The sequence below is a fragment of the Chiloscyllium plagiosum genome, unplaced genomic scaffold (genome assembly GCF_037043375.1).
Source record: "Chiloscyllium plagiosum isolate Xiang-an unplaced genomic scaffold, Cpla_swu_hap1 HiC_scaffold_13, whole genome shotgun sequence".
Classification (NCBI taxonomy): domain Eukaryota; kingdom Metazoa; phylum Chordata; class Chondrichthyes; order Orectolobiformes; family Hemiscylliidae; genus Chiloscyllium; species Chiloscyllium plagiosum.
In genome coordinates this window covers 33,502,502-33,523,360 of record NW_028270151.1, presented here as the reverse complement: position 1 = coordinate 33,523,360, position 20,859 = coordinate 33,502,502, and the positions used below count along the sequence as shown (strand labels likewise).

General features: G+C 38.9%; 1 protein-coding gene across 9 annotated transcripts in view; it reads right to left on the bottom strand.

Moving 5' to 3' along the window:
* Positions 1-20,859, bottom strand: part of tnk2b (tyrosine kinase, non-receptor, 2b) — a 298,847-nt gene that overhangs the window by 145,478 nt on the left and 132,510 nt on the right. For 4 of the 9 annotated variants that reach the window (XM_087993478.1, XM_087993484.1, XM_087993480.1 and 1 more), the window contains exon 1: positions 17,462-17,823. The exons of 4 other annotated variants lie outside the window; for them this stretch is intronic. In XM_087993478.1, coding sequence (XP_087849604.1) covers positions 17,462-17,524 — 63 coding nt within the window. In that variant the 5' untranslated portion in view covers positions 17,525-17,823. Of the gene's footprint in view, positions 1-17,461; positions 17,825-20,859 lie in introns of those variants that run through there. One more of the 9 variants, XM_087993486.1, reaches the window with a different exon arrangement.

Sequence of the window (20,859 nt, the reverse complement as noted above, 5' to 3'; positions counted from 1 at the left end):
TTCTTACCCCATTAACAACAGTGATTTGTAAACATTAATCTAGAGGCCTAATGTCTTTGGTGCAGCATCCATGAGCAGGTTGCTCAAATTTAAGGCTGCAGCACACTTCACCAACCCAATCAAATACAATCCAATAGTTCATAGACATCAAGTACATTAAATTTTGAGAACTCATTCAAACAGAGTATAACAACAATTATTTTGCATATAATGTAATATGTCCCAAGGCAATTCTTATCACAGTATCATGAAACAGTATGACACTGAACCACATAAGGAGATATTAGCTCAGATGGCCAAAAGCTTGGACAGAGGTAGTTTGCAAGAAATGTCATCAAGGCAGACAGACTATGGAGGGCATTTCAGAAATTAAGACCTCGGCAACTGAAAGAACAGCTATCAATTATTGGGCAACTAAAATTGAAAATTCAAAAAGGCTAACACATGGAGGGGTCTTAAGTTACAGTAGCTAGAGCTAGAATTTGGCAATGATCTAAGTGAATGATGGTGTAGGCTCAAGGAATTGAATGGCCTCCTCTGTTCCTATGTTCCTCAAGGTCAGACTAATCTTCATCTCTCAAAATTTTGCAATCTTCATTTGATTCTGTAATAACTTCATCATGCAGGTAGGTCAATAGAAATAGTGTTGAAAAATTTGGTGCTGGAAAAACACAGCAGGCCAGGCAGCATCCTAGGAGCAGTAGAATCGACGTTTCGGGCATAAGCCCTTCTTCAGGAATGAAAATAGAATAGAAATAGTGTTCCTATTAAAAGTTCATTTAGTACATGCCAGGAAAACAAAGTAAGAAAATAAAATGCTGGAGAAAACTCTGCCAATATTATTGAAAGAAGAAAATTTACCCCAACTTCAAATAAATTACTTCCTTCTTTCCCCCTGTCCCAACAGCAATCGTCCTGAGGAACTGTTCTGCTCAGGAACAAAAGAATCAGTGAGACCCTTTTCAAATACTGTTAACACAGCCTCAGCTCATTTGACTTAATTAGTTCCTGTAGCCTCAGTTTATGAGAATGATGGCAATCTCGAATTTCTTTCCTCCTCTTTCACGTGTTAATTGTTATTGGTGCCCAGGGGTCAGGCAGGCAGGCAGCCTGCCTGCCTGCTCACGAAGCTCCGGAATCAGTCCGCGTTGTCACTGCAGGCAAAAAACTTTGTATTCAGTTGCAGTCTTTGTGCAACTTCACAGCTGGTGAAAGCCCTGACACTTTAGAAAACAGAAATAATGCACACCTCCCTGTTTTATCACCGGAGTTTTAAGAAACAAAAAGCTTTTCATTCTGTCACTGATTAACTTCTGGGTTTTAATACCTGACACATCCCACGATCCGATGAAAATTTCACAAAGTAATTGAAAAGTTAAAGCAGCATAAAGCACTTAATTAGGTGGGTAAGGAGGGCAGTCAAGAGGGGATTAGTCAGATACTGTTGGGAGGGGTAATGATGTCAGGGAACCAGTCAGGTCAGGAAGGTAGTCAGTTCATTGGAGCATCTGGGTGGGCGTCAAGTGTGGTCACCCAGATGTTGGAGTAGTTTTTAAAACTATCTAATATTTCCTGAGTAATTACCTAAGTGAATACCACCGAGGGGAATTTCGATCGGAAGTTGAAATTAATACAATCACAGAACTGTTACAACACAGGTGGTGGTCTTCAGGCCCATTGTGTCTGCACTAGCTTTCTGAATGAGTATTATGATTCAGTGCTGAAAATGTGTTGCTGGAAAAGCGCAGCAGGTCAGGCAGCATCCAGGGAACAGGAGAATCGACGTTTCGGGCATAAGCCCTTCTTCAGGAATGAGGAAAGTTTGTCCAGCAGGCTAAGATTAAAGGTAGGGAGGAGGGACTTGGGGGAGGGGCGTCGGAAATGCGATAGGTGGAAAGAGGTCAAGGTGAGGGTGATAGGTCAGACTGGGTGGGGGCGGAGAGGTCAGGAAGAAGATTGCAGGTTAGGAAGGCGGTGCTGAGTTCGATGGATTTGACTGAGACAAGGTGGGGGGAGGGGAAATGAGGAAACTGGTGAAATCAGAGTTCATCCCTTGTGGTTGGAGGGTTCCTAGGCGGAAGATGAGGCACTCTTCCTCCAACCGTCGTGTTGTTGTGGTCTGGCGATGGAGGAGTCCAAAGACCTGCATATCCTTGGTGGAGTGGGAGGGGGAGTTGAAGTGTTGAGCCACAGGGTCGTTGGGTTGGATGGTCCAGGTGTCCCAGAGGTGTTCTCTGATATGCTCCGCAAGTAGGTGGCCTGTCTCCCCAATATAGAGGAGGCCACATCGGGTGCAGAGGATGCAGATTCACCTGTACCTCCACACACATCATCTATTTCCGACGCCCCTCCCCCAAGTCCCTCCTCCCTACCTTTTATCTTAGCCTGCTGGACAAACTTTCCTCATTCCTGAAGAAGGGCTTATGCCCGAAACGTCGATTCTCCTGTTCCCTGGATGCTGCCTGACCTGCTGCGCTTTTCCAGTAACACATTTTCAGCTCTGATCTCCAGCATCTGCAGACCTCACTTTCTCCTCCTATTATGATTCAGTGCCAATCTTCTGTCTTTTCTCCTTTACCTTCCATATTTGTCTCTATTTAAATATTTAAAATGTCCCCTTGAATGCATCACTGAACATGAACATGCTTTCACCACAAAGGGTCTGTGTTTCAGACCCATTTATACAATGTGTTGAAAGACATCTCTTATCCCATTTGCTTCTTTGGCAAATTTCCTTATTACTTTTATGGGGGGGGGGGGGGGGGGGGAGGGGAGGAGAATGTTGATTTTCCCTGCCTATCTACTCTGTCCAGCCCGCTCATGATTTTAACAATCTCTACCAAATCTCCTCTTTAACTTATTATCATAATTGGGGTTTATCATCCCTGGAGCCATCCATGTAAACCTCTCACACACTTTCTCATTTATTCACATCTTTCCTAAAGTATGGTACCCAGAATTCTCTGCTCTTGTACTCCAAGTCTAGGTTATTGTACCTTTATTAACAGCTTATTCTACTGACCTGCCATCTTTAGTGAGTTATGCACATATCTATCCAGATCTCTCCCCTCTGGTATATCCTTTACAAACATTTCCATGTAGGTTCATATTTCAGGTCTTCCACAACGTTACAAAGTGTATCTTTTTACGTACATGCAATCTCCAAGGACTAGATTTTTTGACCCATTATATTTTAATACTCTTGTGGTACAGTGGTAGCTTCCAAACCTCTGAGCCAAGAGACCTCAGTTCAAGTTCCACCTGCTCCAGAAGTGTGTAATAACATTTCTGAACAGGTTGATTCGAAAATATTTTTTTTTTTAAATCACGTCCACAAAACCTATCTAAAATGTTGCCAAGCTTGACGTTACTGGGAAACCCCATGAAAAAGTATCAAAACAAAGTGACACCTGGTCACAGTATGAACTCTGAAGATTTCATGCAGGAAAGACTGATGCAGGAAATGCTTTAATGATTCTTCCAATGATGACACTTTCTATTAGCTCCCATTTACAATCTATCTTAAGAATGTGTTAATTAATACAAGTCATTTACTTTAAAAATCTCACAATGTAAAAACGTGAAAGAATCACAACTATACTAATGAGAGCAGGAATTCTCAATTTAACACAAAAATAAGACAAGAAATAATATACAACATGTGAAATAGGAGGGGTTTGTTGTCTTTCAAGACTGTTGTGTTACACTCATAATCGTGCTCACCCTCTTCCTCAAATCCATCTTCCCCATTATCCAAATAAAAAGGCAAAATTAATAATGAGCATTGTTCTTTAAAATCCCCAATCATGTCATATATACATAATTGCAAGTGTTATGGTGTTCTAATTTCACCATTTTATGGAAATCCAGTGTCTTGGCATTTTCTAAAGACAAACATTTTACATGTACACAGAAATTTCCCCTGGAGTGCTGGTATGAATACAAAATGATATCCACAACTGACTATCCATTGAATTGATTCGAATCCTCATTACCATTTCTACATTCTGCTTAAATATTTTACTCATTGAATCAGTTTTACAAACAAGAATTTTCAACATGTACCAGTTAATATAAACACCTATTTATAATTCTTCAGAATGAGTCAATTTCTAATCAAATAAATTCAAATTAAACAGCAGTATATGTAAAATACATGGTTCTGCGTAAAGATCACAAATTCAGGTTATTTTTAGGATGTTGCTACGTCAAAGTACATTGTCATTGCCATTGATTCTCTGCAGACGAACACTGAACCTAAATAGAACCCAGAAATGTGGAGTCCTGAATGACAGCCAACCTTCCATTTCAAAAGCTGTCTTCAATAAGAGCCGAAACAAGGTTGCAAGTTACAACATTTAATCAGTTGAGCCCTGTAGTTTTATCTATTGGTGCTGACAAATAGACTGCTTCTATTTCAAGCAAAACGCAGCAGATCTACAGGCAGATGTACACATAACAAAGGAATTACTAAATATTTGGTGAGCAGGGTCAAGAATGTGGAATTGTATGCACTAATACCAAATACTAATTCTGCCCCTCCTTCACCAACATGGCTAATAAGCATCCCTCTCACATAATAAAACATCTAATGCCCAAATGACAAAAGCTTGCTGAAAGAGTAGGTTTTAGAAAGTGCCGTAAGAGGAAACAAGAAGAATAGAAGTTGAGAGACATGGAGAGATTGGATACACGTCAGGAGGGTGGATTTCCAGAGCTTCAGTCTAGGCAGCTGACAGCACTGGTGTCAACAGTGAATGGATTAACTTAATAAACCAGAATTAGTTCACAGACCTAGTGGAGTAATAAGAATGAAGAAAATAGGGAAGAGAGTGTGACTATGAAGCAATCTTAAATGAAGGATGAAAATTTTAAAATCAAATCACTGCATGACTAATAGCCAATATAGATCAACACCACAAGGGAGGTGGGTGAACAGGATTTAATGCAGGTTAGGACATTGCCAGCAGAATTCTGAATTACTTCAAGTTTATGCAATGACATATAGAGCATTAGAGTCCAAACGGGGTTGCTCTGGATGAATCCAATTCAGAGGGAACAAAAGGCTGCAATGAAAGTTTCAACAGCAGAAAAACTAAGGTGAGGTCAAAGTCAGGCATTCTTATGGAAGTAGAAAAGGCAGTCTTTGAGTTGGTGCAGATATGGGGTTTAAAGCACATCTCAGGATCATGCATACCAAGTTCAAAACAATCAGACAGGATTGAGACAGATGAAGTTGCTGGGAAAGCAATTGGTTTATGGGGATTAAAAACCATGCTTGTTTTCCCAATATTTAACTGTTCATCTAATATTGACTGTTGGACAAGCAATCAGATATTTAAAGATAGAGCAATGAAGGTTAGAATAGAGACAGAGTTGAGGGTCTTAAGGATTAATGCGGAAACTGATGCTATCATTTCAGATAATGTTAGGATGGGAACATAAATGAAAAAAAGAAGCCAAGGATATATCCTTGAAAACACAATGGGTTATGGTATTGGAGAGAGAATGTAAGTATTTGCAAGTAACTCTGGCTGCAAGAGAGCAGATACAATTCAAGCCAGGATGGAGCAGTCCACCCATCTGGACGACAATAGGGAGACATTAGAATAGAATTTAAGTTATTGACATCTCAAAGTTCGCAGACAGACTGAGAAGAATCAAAGTCAGACATAACTTTGGTAAGGACCATTTTGACAATAACACAGATTATGGAAACCTGACTGAAGGGATTCAAACAAGGAATTCCAATACAGATGGGCATTCATTTGCATAAAGACAATTATCTCCAAAATCTTTGCAAGTAAAGAGATGTACAAAATGAAGTAGTAATTTTCAAAGAGAGAGGAGTCAATGGCACTCTGTGTAGATGAGCTTAGTGCATGCTTTCCGGATCTTTATCTCATTAATTCACAGGATACAGGTGTCACTGGCTAGGTAAGTATTATTGCCAAACCTTATTGCCCATGAGGAGGTGATGGCAATTCTTGAACTGCTGTATTCATTTAATACAAGTACACCTACTATCCTGTAGATTTTGACCCAGCAATTGTGAAGGAGTGAAGACATGGTTTCAAGTCAGGATGGTGTCAGGTTTGGGGTTGGTGGTGACCCCATGTATCTGTTGTCCTTGTCTTTCAAGGTGGCAGAGATCACAGCTTGCTGTCTAAGAAGCTTGGGTGACTTGAGTATATTGAAGGTGAGTGTCATTCAAACAGGCTGCTTTGCCCTGATCTTCTTGAGTGTTGTTTGAGCTGCCCTTATCCAGTATCCCATCACACTCTTGATTTTTGTCTTGTAGATGGTGGACAGACTTTATAAGTCAAGAGGAGAGTTACTCATCATAGAATTCCAAGCTTCTCTTGTAGCAGCAGTTTCATATGGTTGGTCCAGATCAGTTTCTAGTCAATGGAATATTTTGAAATTTTATTTAATAAAGGCTTGTTTTGTACGTTTCATATTTCACTACTTCTGAGGACTAGACTTTCAACAGAAAAAAAACTGTAATTAGACTTCAGTGGTATTCAACGGGCAAAACAGACCATCAGTTCCACAAAAAACCTTTGCTCCCTTCCCCTCTCTCTTAGCAACCATTCTCTAACTCCACCCTTCCAGAGCTAATCTTCAACATCTACTCTCACAGAGGTCCTCCCCTACTACCAGAGAAGTACCCTTCCAAATTCTTTCACTCAGACATAATCCAGTTAGTTCAGAGGCATTCGTCCTCTTAATCACCTTCCTTATTGCCAGTGGCAGCAAACAGATCCTAGATGATATTACTCCTTCACTTTGGCAAGGAAGTTAATTGTGGAGGGTGACCTACTTTCTCACATGCAGTATGATCCACATTGGAGTAAGCTGAGTGCAGCAACGCTAGGAATGAGCTGCAGCAATAACCGAAAATAATTGGTGAAAAACAGTGGCCTCCCATGGAAATCCCTGAACAACAAATCTGTAATTGTGGCAGGAATTGCTACACACTTCCATTCAAAGGGATATAATTTTCATAATATTTATATGACTACTTAGTTGGTCTGAATAACAATTGCTGGTCTTGCTAGCTATGCTCACGTCTCATTTAAAAAAAGACTCTAGGGCTAAACTATGTAATGAGTGCAGTTTAGAATTAAGGTTGAGAAAAAGAAGCCTGTCAGAAATTTGGTTTAGCCAGACTTTTACTTAAATTTTGAATAAATTAGCCAAATCATGTTGCCAATCCTCATTAACCAGGCTTAATGTTACTTCTCAAACTCCAGCAATGAATTCAATCACGAGAACACTGAGACAGTCTACTTCACATCTAATAAGCCATCAAAATATTCGGACTTTGCAAACATTGCCAAAATCAAACTGAAAATTGTTTAAAACCATATCATTTTAAACTACAGCAAAGAAATGCTACTTCCAAGTACATGAATATAATTATTAACATAACTCAGGTTGTGCAACTGTCACTATCCCATATTACAAATCACTAAAAAATGAAGAACAACTTTCAATAAGCACCTTTGGGCACCCCAACTTTCTTAGTAGCATTATTACATGATTTGGAAATGTCATCCCTACAATATATAATCTGTAATATGTTCATCACTAATTTGAAGGCAGACTCATTGGATATTGGAGTTAGCGTGTGACAGATTATGCCAAAATCTCAATGATAACATTTATTTTATTCACTTGTGGGATATGGGCATCGCTGGCTGGGCTGGTATTAGCTGCTACAGTCCATGTGCTGCAGGGTGACCCACAAATGACCTTAGCAAGGAAATTCCAGGATTTTGACCAAGGCAATATATTTACAAGCCAGGATGATGAGTGGCTTGGAGTGGAACTGCTGTTACTGAGCATCTGTGGAGGTGGCAGTGGATATGGTATCAATTAAGTAGGCAGCTTTGTCTTGACTGGTTTCAAGCTTCTGGAGTGTTGCTGAACTGCGCTCATTCAGTCAAGTGGGAAGTATTTTATCACACTCTTGATTTGTGTCATGTTAATAGTAGACAACCTTTGGGAGTCAGGAGGTGAGTTACACAGTGCAATATTCCTAGACTCTGATCTGCTCTTACAGTCACTGTATTTATATGGCAAGTCCAATCAGCTTCTGATCATTGGCAAACACCAGGGTACTGATAACGGGGGATTCAGTGATTATAATACCATTGAATGTCAACTGATGGTGATTAGATTCTCTTATTGGAGATGGTCATTCTCTGGCATTCGTGGTGCAAATGTTACTTGGCACTTGTCAGCCCCAGCCTGGATACTGTCCAGATCTTGCTGCATTTGGGCATAGACTACTTCAGTATCTGCGGAGTTGTGAATGATGAACATTGTACAATCATCGGCGAACATCCCCACTTCTGATCGTACGATGGAAAGAAGGTAATTGATCAAGTAACTAAAGAAGGTTGGGCCTATGGCACTACTCTGAGAAAGTCCTGCACAGATGTCCTAGAGCGGAGATGAATGACATCCAACAGCCACAACTATCGTCCTATGTGCTAAATATGACACTAAACAGCGGAGACATTTCCCAATTCCAATTAATTCCAGTTTTGCTAGGACTCCTTGATGCCACACTTGGTCAATTGTAGCCTTGATGGTAAGGGCTGTCACTCAGTCAACTCTGGAATTCAGCTCTCTTGTCCATGTCTGACCCAATCCTGTAATGATGTCAGAAACTGAGTGACCCTGTGGATCCCAAACAAAGTCACCAACAGGCTGAGCAGGTGCCGTTTGGTAGCACTGTTATTGACACCTTTAACCACTTTGCTCATGATCAAGAACATACCAATTGATAACTGTTATTCTAGTGGTAATTGGCCAAGTTGGATTTGTCCTGCTATTTGTGTACATGACATACTTAGGCAACTTTCCACATTGTCAGGTAAATGCCAGTGTTATATTTGTACAAGAGGAGTGGCAAGTCCTGGAGCACAAGTCTTTAGTATTATTGCCGGAATGTTGTCAAGGCCCTTAGCCTTTGCTATATCCAGTACCTCCAACTATTTCTTGATATTAAGTGAATTGAATTGGCTGATGACCGGCCTTTGTGATGCTGGGGACCAGTAGAGGAGACCAAGATGGATCATCCACTTGGCACTTCCTGATGAGGATGTTGTGAATGCTTCAATGCAGCATACACTGCAAACATCATTTGATATCTACCAACAAGTGGGAAAAGTAGTGCATCATCTATGCCAAATTTACAACATCCACCAGAGGAATGCCAGAGGCAATCCTACTGCAGAACTTCCCCGAGGCACCAGCAACAAGAACTTTTGTCATTCAAGTCAATCTCATATCAGATTCTTCATATATAAGGAGATGTACAAAGGATGCAGTCATTTGCTACCTGGACATATTCAAACAACAAAAAGTCAACTATCATCTGATGAGAGTGTGATTAAAAAAAACTTGACATTTAAATACTATCACATTTCACCAAATCAGATCAGTTAATACAACTCAGTCTTTCATAACCACCTATATAAATGCCTAAAGATTTGCATCAGGACACTTTCATAATATGAAATAAGATGAGAAACCGCAAAGAGCAGAGCTGGATTTTGTCAAATCAAGGATTTTTTCGTTTAATTTCAATACACAAATTTTAATATTGCTTTATTAAGAAGGTGCAGCATCATAAATGTGCTTCATTTGTATTAACTGATTTACTGAGTCCAGGAGAAAAGCTATTTGAAACTCCTCCTTTAAAGGGTGAATAATGTAAAGAGCAAAAGCTTGTACTTTATATTATAAATTTATTTATACATGAAGAGCCCATGGGATCAGGGGCAAATTGGCAAATGTGAATGAAAATTGGCTTTGTGGCAAAAAGAGAGGGTGATAGTCAAAGTGTGTTCATGTAGCTGGAAGGCATAGCACAGAGTTCAGTGATAGGGACCTTTCTATTTGTTGTGTAAGTTAATGACCTAGGCACGAATATAGGAATATTGTCAGTTGGTTTGCACTAAAATTTGTGGTGTGACAAATAGTGAGGAGAAAACAGGATGATATAGACAGACTAGTCAGATGGGCTAAACAGAGGCAAATAGAATTTAAATCTGAAAGGTACAAGGTTGCAACGTGATCCATTTTGAGGGGACTAAGAAGGCAAGCGAGTACACATTGTACTTCCTAGAGTCCTATCATTCAGAGGATCAGAGGGACCTTGGTGTATGTCCACAGATCCTTTAAAGCAGGAGAACAGGTAGATAAGATGGTTAAGGAGGCATATGGGATTATACACTTTATTAGTCAAGGCATTGAATACATGCGCAAGGTGGTTATGGTGGAGCTGTATATAACACTGGTTAGGTTACAGTTGGAGTACAGTTCTGGTTGCCACACTACAGGAAGGATGTGATTGCACTAGTGAAGGTGCAGAAGAGAATCATCAGGATACTAAATAAAAACCAAAAGAATTGCAGATGCATTAAATCGGAAACAAAAACAGAAATTGTTGAAAAAGATCAGATCTGGCAGCATCTGTGGAGAGAAATCAGAGTTAATGTTTTGGGTCGAGTGACCCTTCCTCAGAACACCTGGTTATTGCCTGGGCTTGAAAAATTCAACAATGAACACAGACTACATAGATTGGAACAAACAAGGAATGCTGGAGAAGCTCAGCCGGTCTAGCAGCTGCTGTGGAGAGAGAATCACTATTGAAGTTTTGAGTTCAGTAAGACCCTTCACCAGAACTAAAGTTCAATTCTAAAGAAGAGTCATACCAGACTCAAAACGTTAACTGTCTCTTTCTCCCGATTTCCAGCATCTGCAGTAGTTTGCTTTTATGTGAATGTTTAGGTAGGCTGGAGTTGTTTTTCTTTAAACAAAGAAGGCTGAGGGGGAAATGTGAGGTGTACATGAGGGACATGAATAGGGTAGCTAGGGGAAACGTTTTCCCCTTAGTAGAGAGGTCAATATCCGAGGGGGCACATGTTTAAGGTAAGGAGCAGGAGACTTAGAGGCAGTTTGAGGAAATAATTTTTCACCCACAAGGCTGTGGGTATGGAATTCACTGCCTAAAAGGATGGTACAAGCAGGAACCCTAGAGACATTTAAGACCTATTTAGATTAATACTTAATACATCATAGCATATCAGCCAAATGTTGGAAATTAGGATTAGAATAGATTGATGTTTGAGGACAAGCACAGGCACAATGGGGTGAAGGGATTCCCACCATGTTGTAAAACTCTTGACTCTCTAGTATCTTGTATGACTTCAGGATATCTCAAAGCACTTTACAGTCAAAGAAATCTGATGTCTTTGTTGTTATGGAGGAATTGTGTACAGTAATAATCACACAAATAGCATAAAATTATTTGTTTTAGATGTTAGTTTAGGAATAAATATTGCCAGGATATCAGGAATAATTACTCTTCTTCAAATAATGCTTGAGGATATTTTATGTGCATCTGAGGAGACAGACAGACTCTCAGCTTAATATTTCGTCAGAAAGCTGGCACTTTCAGTATACAGCACTCCCTCAGTTTTACACTTCTATGTCACCCTAGATGATGTGTGCGAATCTCTGGAGTGGGTCTTGAACAAACAATGTGACTCAAAGGCAAAACTGCTGCCAGCAAGCCAAGTTAGAAGAAATGTCAGGTGAACTATCTCATTGAAACCTATGTATGTTCTCCCAGTGGGATATTGTGTTGGCATTTTGATCAATGCAAACATAGCAGGTGGAATTCTTTAAATCATTCAAAGATCATTCAGATCATTCAGATCACAATATTCCTCTTCATCTTTGCCAAACAAACATGGTATCTCTCAATAATTTTAAATTCCAACCCTCCATTATGCATAAATTTCTTGCAACACATGACTCAAAAGACAAGCAATTCTTTAAGTCATGAGAAAGTCTTTTACACACTCAATACAATAACAAGATTTGCAACACAGTTTTTCCAGCAAAATGAAGCCAAAAGTCAAGCTAACAAGGGGAAGCCACATATCGAACTTTACAAAGTGATTAAAATTGAGAACAGAATAATTAAATATTAGCGTAATACAGATTCTCTTAGAACCATACTGCTGGATATTATAGATAATAGAGAAAACAATTTGACATGACATAGAACACTAAATCTTTTTGGATTACAGATTTCTGTACAATCACTACTTATGGTTAGCTGGCAGTGAACTTCACTTGAATGGTGTGAAAAACAGGTTTTTTCCCCTCCAAATATCTGACTTCCAGATGCTGCTTATTCTAGTGACCCAAAACAAGACCCAAAGACTCACTGCAAAAACTTAGCTGGACTGACAATCAGACATTATTTTGTCAGGACGATGTGACTTTAGTAGTTGACTATAAATTTGATATTGATTGACAGCAGTATTGACTAAAGTCCAATAAAATTACAATGCATATAATTGCTTCTACAATAGTGAAAAAGTAATGCAAAACTGCAATACAGGGTTACTTCACCAAAGCATTTTAAGACATTCAGCAACATAAAAAAATTTTGGCTAGGTTGGCAACAGGGAAATTGAGACAGGAAAATTAAAGTGCGACAGGAATCTGAGCCTTACCCCTTCCCACCAGTATTTATATTTAGTAAGTTTTGGGGTGTTGCAGGGCGAAGGAAAATGAAGCTCGATACAGAGGACAGCAGTAACCACTGCAGCAATTTTCACTGTTTTTTGTTGCTATCTCACCCAATTACAAAAAGCAATCCTGAGAAAAATAAAAATATAAATGTCTGTAATCATCCGATAACAGAATGGTTTATGGAACTTAGCGCTCAGAAAAGTATTCTATCATTCAAATTAATGGTGTACAAAGCACATGTTGAAAAATACTGACAGCACTTTTGAAACTATGTAATAATTAGCCTATCCAAACCCCTCAAAGTCAAATGTGCAATTTCCTCATCCCATAATAAACTATCAGCTGTAATCTTTTGAAGCAATAACTTCCAATACATGATTCATGATTCAACCTCAGTTAGCATTTGTACATTAAATAAAACAATTTCTTATAACACAATAGTGATTCGGAATGAAAGAGTCACTAAAACCCAGATGAACTAATTAGAAGTTCTATTGAAGTTACACTGCACTAGCTCTAGTCACAGAAAATAGATCATTATAGATCTCTAAACAAAATTGGTTTGCAAGAGTCCAAGCACCAAGATTGTAGCTTTCACTACAATTCTACTTAGAAAGTGACTGAATTTGCATAACATAATCCACTTTTGTACAGGCCATCTTAAAGTATGAATGAGGCAGCCGGGAGTTGAGTGTTTTCTCTCCAAAAGCACAGTGCTATCACTGTTCTGTAAATGGCTTTAAGAAGCTGTGTTCTATGTGGCACATTTCACACCGGACAAATGAATTTGATTTTGAGAGTGCAGAGCAAGTTTTTTTATTTGCAAACATCAGATTCTAAACAAACAACGTACACAAAAAAAACTGTGCCAATTACAGTCCACCCAGCAGGAAACAGAGTGGTCACAAGCAATCATCCCTTGAAGTGGACGATTCAACGCCTCCTCTAGCTAAATATTTTTGATTATGCAGCTGCTTAGCAAAACACGCCATCATTGGCTACTGGCACACTCACCCACAAATTTTTACTGTTTTAAACACTCAAAACAGATGCCTGTCATTCTTCAGTTTCAAAATAAAAGGCAAATCTAGAGATTATATCATATTTTCACATGAAAGGATTGGAGTGAATTTAAGAGGGTTTTTTCCCCTTTATTGAATCCTTTTTATCTTTTATTTTATCCTACATAAGATTACATGTTTACAGAGAGTAGGCAGGGAGAAATTGGCTAGTCATGAAGCTAAAGCCATCTTGAGTGTGGGATAGGCTAGATGGATCAGCTGATCTCCTACTATGTCACACAAATCTTTCCCCATACCAACACAGCCCAACCCAAGGCTGCATGAAATCCCATTATATCTGGTGTTACCTGTTGCTAAGCCACACCGTATTGCTGACTGAAGAAAACGTGTGTAACATAAAAGCTGAGAACAGACCTGCGTCCTCAGCCAGAAAAGCGCACAGCGAATGAGACTAAAAACATGTGTCAATTAAAACATTGAGTTTTCATTCCTCCTAGCGGTGCAGTCTAGCAGAAAAAACAAACAGTAAATTCTGAAATTAATTTCTCAATCATGCAAGGCACAGCTCCAAAGCTGGCCATGGTTTATAGGTTTGTTACCATTCCAAAGTGAGCATTCTGCTGCACAAAAACTCAGGTGGACTGCAAATAGCCTAAGTTTGACGAGTCAGATCCTGAGCATATATTATACAGGAAATTAAATGTCACATTGTGGTGGACATTTATGTGAGGGGAGAGGATGCAAGGCAAAAGTGCATACAGAGTGGAAAGCTCAGAATAAAGGGATCTACGTTCAAAGATTTACACTTGAAATGAAATATTCTAAAGTGCAATCCACCTCACTCCAAGAAATCTCTTCCACATTTAAGAGTTTGACTGTTCAAAAATGTACACAGAAAGCAATATTTTCAGTGTTTAATTAAGATGTGAGTGATATGAAAGTACTGGGTGTAAGCTGTACAGCACAGATAACTCTCTCCACAGCAATTGGAGATCAATCATGCCCGATTGAAATCCTTTTATGCCATCGACAGTTTGAAAAATAGCTGCAGCCTCAATAAAAGACAGGACATCCAGAGAATACCAGAAGAATATTTGCAACAAAAGAGAGCAAACAAATGTTAATAAACTGATATAATGTAACACTCTATTAAAAAAAATCATTTCCAAGGTGTTTGGTATAGTTATTGATTTAAACTGAAGAATGTCTTAAATTATCACCATTTCCTATTCTTCCTCTTTTCAATATTCAACTTAGACTGCCATTTTTAAGGTAGCCTTCTGCTCAAACATATCTAATCCAGATGTGACACATCATCAGCACATCAGAATAGAAACAAACCCAAGGCAAACCTAAGTTTATCAAAATTTACTGCAGTTGTTAAGAATGGCATGCAACCATGTGCACATTTTGGCATTCTGTCTAACAACTTAATGAATGCTTCAAAACTGATCATATTGATGCAAAGTTGTGCTCCTGGGTCTTTCGTTTTCACTGTAATCCTTTCACAAACCTGTGGGAGAGAGAAGCAGTCAGGTGTCCCATTCCTCATAATAAAATTAACAATATAAAAATGACAAAGAAAACCCTCTCAAATCCAAAAGTCTACAAATTCTATTTTTTGCTATCCGTGTATCCTTCCAGCTCACTGGCTGCCTCACAACTCTTCTTGTGCACATACATTTTTTTCCCATCTGCTCCACACTTGTGTTTTATAGTAGGACTTCCTCCAGATCGTTTCTTGATCCCTTTGCTTTTAAATTATTGTGTTAAATCACCACCCACACCATCTGAATCCCAGATGTTAGTGCAGTTATATCACATGATCTTACTAATGTATTTATCCACCAATGATTTGGCTAATCCCATAAACTATTAGTAGGATAACAGTAACCTGCAAATCTAGCTGGCACTGGATTCAGATAACTTCCATTTGATTCACAAGTTGGTTCAAAGCAACAATAACTTAGGTGTATTATAACACCTTTAACATGCTGTCAGCTGGTCCACAAGAGTGTTATCAAACAATTTAATACATAGCAACATAAGGATGTATGAAGACAAACTACCAAAGCCTTGGTCATAGATGTCTATTAAAGAGCACCTTAATTGAGAGAGAAAAAAAAGAGATGGAAATACTTAGAAGGAGAATTCCTGAACTTTAAGGCACTGAAAACTGAAGGCAGTCACCAATAGCAGAACAGTTAAAACTAGTAATGCTCAGAAGGGGCCAGATGAGATTACAGAGATAGCAATAACCGCTATTATATTCTAGAGCACATTCAAATCAGTAATATTTTCAGAGTGGGAAGTCCTCATCAAGCAGATCTCCACTCAGCCAACTGTGGCAAAGAATTTTACTTTTTAATATCAACTATTACATAACTGTTTTAACCCAATAAATAAATATTGGAGAATACTTGGCACAAAATGTATTTTATCTGTCCTCTACACTATCCTTCTGCTTTTTGACTTCCACATTGGACGTTAAATTAGGGCTTACATTTTGGGTCATTGATATTTCCTTGCTCACAGTTTATTGGAAATGTTTGGCCCACTTGCAAGTGATTTTCTCCAAACTTGCGAAGTGATTTTTCTATCCAGAGTTGGACAATAGAGGAGATTATTCTCGAAACGTTGCACTATTTGATGGGGACATGTGAGGTAGTTTTCTGACACCGTTGTAATGTAAATTGTGTTTCTGTCAGTTAGCAAGAGAAAGATGAAAATTAGATAGGGGTGCTATTTCTGATTATAAAAGGACTACTGTTACAAAATGTGCGTGGAGGTTGGGTAAGGACAGGATGAAACCCATTCATGGCCAAAATTCTGAAAGAAGGGCAATAAAATTGAGTAGGGAAAAACAAATAAATAAATCTGGTGCTCATAAGTTAAATCTGCAAAGTCCTAAAAAGTCCATCAGCCTCTGAAAAGGGAAGACAAGCAAATGTTTCGGGTGTGCATACGTCCAGATAAATGTTTACAAATGAAATATTTAGCTGCCTTTTGTTTTCAAAGAAGGCAGTCTTATTGTGTATTTCCTGCATTTTGGGCCATTTTTTGCAGGTTCCAGCATTTACAGCTTTTTTAAAAAAAAAATTCAGCCAGAACAAGGTCATTCCAAGAGATAACAGTTGAAACGTGATCAGACCAATTCATTGGCTGCAGAATTTTTTTTTTGTATCTAATCTGTATTCCAGCACCCCTGAGAGCAGCTCTTCTCTAGTTGATCATCCTTAAAAGAAAAGTTCATATCGTAAAACTTTCAAGTGGCTTCGAAAGAAATCATCTTCAACATGAGAAAAAGTCAGTTTTGGACCAACAAAGGAAACCACATTATTAAAAACAATTTTTAAAAGTAATGCTTGTTTTTGTTAATTCTTTTATATTAATGACTGAACTAAGCCCGTAGAATGTCAAATAGCTGCATAAAGAACTTCTCGGACACTCAGGGGTAAAAGTCCCCTTTAACGACTAATGTAAATGAAAATGTTAATGTAACTGTAAAACAGAGAAAACCATCTCTACTTGCATTGGTGATCAGAGAGAATTGCACAGGTACAAGTTCGAAGCTCCTTAACAAACAAAGGAGCATAAACACATTGCAGTGAAACCTTAAACTATGACACCGTCATAACAATACACAACAAATTAGTGCATATGTCAATATGAGATACTGAAGAGCTTTACAAGCTGCATACTCATATTTATTCACATCAGGTGCATGTTTAGCATAGGTAAATTCTTTGATACTCATTAGTCTTAGAAAAAATAGCACATTTTCATTCTTTCTGATCTAGGCCTGTCAACAACTGCTGTTTTTTTAAATCAAGAAATGCCATTTTCAAAAAAATCTAAACCACCCAACTTACTTTATAAACATGAAATCGTGCCAGAAATGGAAAGGATTTCTTCAGCTTGTCAAAGCGACGCATGCTTGAGCCGTGATCTGTCCCTTACTTTCTCAGTAATCAAATTTATAATGTTCTTCCTTTAAGCAAGTCCAGAATTCCAAATTATCCATTCCACTCTCCCTGCAGTAAAACTTTCTCAACTTCCCATGACATGGGAAAACTGCCACTTTTTTCAGGGGCACAATTCTACATCCCAACATTTTCTGTTTACTTGGAATTTATAAAAGTAGAACTTATTTTCACATGTTCACAGTTTATGACTCAAGTGATTTCTCGACGAGGGAAGAAACAGCAGCTTTCTCCAATAACATTCGTCTCAAAGCTGCCATACGCTGTAGGAGTCGACCGAGTACTGAATGGTAAAACTGTGCTGCTTTGCTATTCAACTGCAGCACAACTTGGACAGAAGCCAGGAGGTCAATATTAACTGGAGGATGGAGAGTTCATTTCCTGTGGGCCCCTCAGCTGATGGTTTAACAAGGCAATTCTCCACGCCTCCTCACATACCGCCAACCTACCATCCGCTCTCTTTCTCTCTCTCGCACCCCCCCACCAAATCAGCCCCCTAACCACTCCACACACACATACACATCTCATCACTCCCTCCCACACTCCCACCAAATCAAATCAGCAAAGGAGCATACTAGATAAAGCAGTGCTGTATTCTGTCCTGCACTTAAAGCTGGAAAAAGTTAACCTACAATTTCTTGCATAAATCCCCAGTGAAATCAGCCTGAAACAGAAATCCCAAGCTGCACACTCTCTAGCATCCATCTAGCATCTAAAGGGACACTGATTTTTAAACAGCAGCAATCTAATAACTACTTTTTATTCTTTAAAAATCTGTCAAATTGGCAATTTTCAAGTTGTCAAGTGATATTGTTTCAATCCAATAAATACCAAGATGTGCACTTATAAACAGAGAGGGAGTGGGGGAAATGGTCTTCCATGTTATTCTGAAAGCAATGCTTTCATGATTTAAACTTAGTGATTTCATTATAGGCAAGACTGTGAGAATTCTGTGACAGGTTAAGAGCAATAAAAATTCTCAAGCAAGAGAATACAGATTCTGCAGGTCTTCCCAGTTTCTTTCGTACATTAGGGCAATGTCTATTCATGTTTACATATCGTGTATCAATGACTTTCAGATTTAGAAAAAATACAAACCATCTGAATTGGCTACATATATTAGTTGGAGAAAAAATGAACAAGGCAGTAAAGCAGGAGCTGGAACAGGAGAACTGGGAGCAGAAACTAGAAGCAGCTAACCACTCTTTCAAAAAAATGGAAAATTTAGTAGCATTCAATTGGAGAATAGGAGCAGTGGCATGCGAATTGAAAAAAAAATTAACATCCTAATTAGCAGGAAGATATGTAGCACTAATAGAATGGGGCTTTATGGCCAACTTACAAACTGATGTGAAGAGAAATCATAGTTTACATTTCAGGACCGGTGACCTTTCCTCAGATTTAAAGTCACCAGACCTGATACGTTAACTCTGCTTTCTCTGCACAGATGCTGCCAGACTTGCTGAGCTTTTCCAGCAATTTCTATTTTTGTTTTTGATTTGCAGCATTCAGTTCTCTTGATATTATTTACATTGGTATTATTTATTGGCATTATTTTCACAGGAGTTAAAATCATCACGCACTGGATATTCACAGATTTGGTTTGACTACAGAGGTCTTTAAAATGGTGGACAGGACCCTATGCTGAAATTCCAACTCTTATTCCTGGTGACAGCAACTTTCACCTGTGTATGGAAAGGGCCAGCACCTTACACTCTTAACCAAATGTGTTCTACTGTACTACAGATATCTCATAGTACCTGCAATATTCCTGGAGTCAGCCTAGCCTCAGAGGAGTTGAGAGCATAGCATAGTTTTGGGAACCATTTGAAAGTCTTCCCATGCTCCTTCCATAGTCTCCTTTATTATCTAATCACCCAGTATTCTCTAAATTCATATTCAATAAATTCTATATAATAACAATGGCAAGTCTCAAAATGCTCATGAAAAAGTCAGAAATCGGCTTTATAAAACTGCAGCTTTTACAACCAGAATGTCAACCACACTGTACCATACACAGCAACAACAGCAACGTTATCCACCACATCTTTAAATTTTGTCCAATGTATCAAAATGTGGCAATCAAAATACAGAGAAAGAACTAATAATTTATTAAAACTTTAAGAAAATGTCAAAGCTTAAACTCCCTCTCAAACTGTCTAAACAAATATGTGCTAAATTCAGTCTTGGAACACAGTCAGACATTCATAATAAGCCATTTGGAACGTATCAACAGAAGTAGATGGTCAAGCATTTGCTTTATGTTAACTGGAGAAGCAAGAGGCATAATAGCCTATAACCCAACTGGGGTATACATACTAAACAGCACACCTTAAGACTTGCCCATCTTCGTGGCCAAATTCAAACTGCTCAGCCTCAGACGGCTCAATTTTATCCCACGTCCCAAACCCCAGATTGAAAATAGTGCGTGCAGGAACCATTGATATGTTACAAGTATGGCAAATTGGCTTTAAAAAATTCCTGACTAAACTTTCCTGCAGTGTTATCCAGCCACAGACTTTTAATACTTATCACAGCCAACCCTGGATTCCAATGGCATCACCTGTGTCCAGTTCTGGTCACCCCATTATAGGAAGGAAATTACTAAGGTGGAGAGGGTTCAGAAGAAATTTACCAGGATGTTGCTCAGAATGGAGAGTTTGAATTACAGGGACAGGTCGGATAGGCTGGGATTTTTTCACTGGAGCACAGGAGGTTGAGAGGTGTCCCTTTAGAAGTTTATAAAATAATGAGGGGTATAGATAAGATGAATTACTGATGTCTTTTCCCAGGGTGGGGGATTTCAAGACTGAGGGCATATTTTTAAAAGATGAGAGGACAAAGATTTAAAGAACAACATGAGAGGCAATTTATTTTAAACAGAGTGGTTCGTGTGTGGAATGAACTTACAGGTGGATGCAGCTGCAATTGCAACATTTAAAGGACATTTAGATAAGTAGAAGAATAGGAAACGTTTGGAGGAATAAAAGCCAGGCGCAGGCAGGTAGGACTATTAAGTTCAGGATTATGGTTGACAAGGACTCTTTGGACGGAAGGGTCTGTTTCTGTACTGTATTACTCTATGACTTGAAAGTACTAGTCTCCAGATTGCTCAGAGAGCCACATGCAAGCAAATTCAGAAAGGTGAACGCTAAGTTACATGAATAGATTACTGGAAAAATGCTGCACGAAAATGAGTCTAGATTCCTGGGACACCGAGACTGGCGCTGGAGGAGACGGCACCTGTACAAGCCAGACTGGTTGATCTGATCAAAGCCGGAACTAAG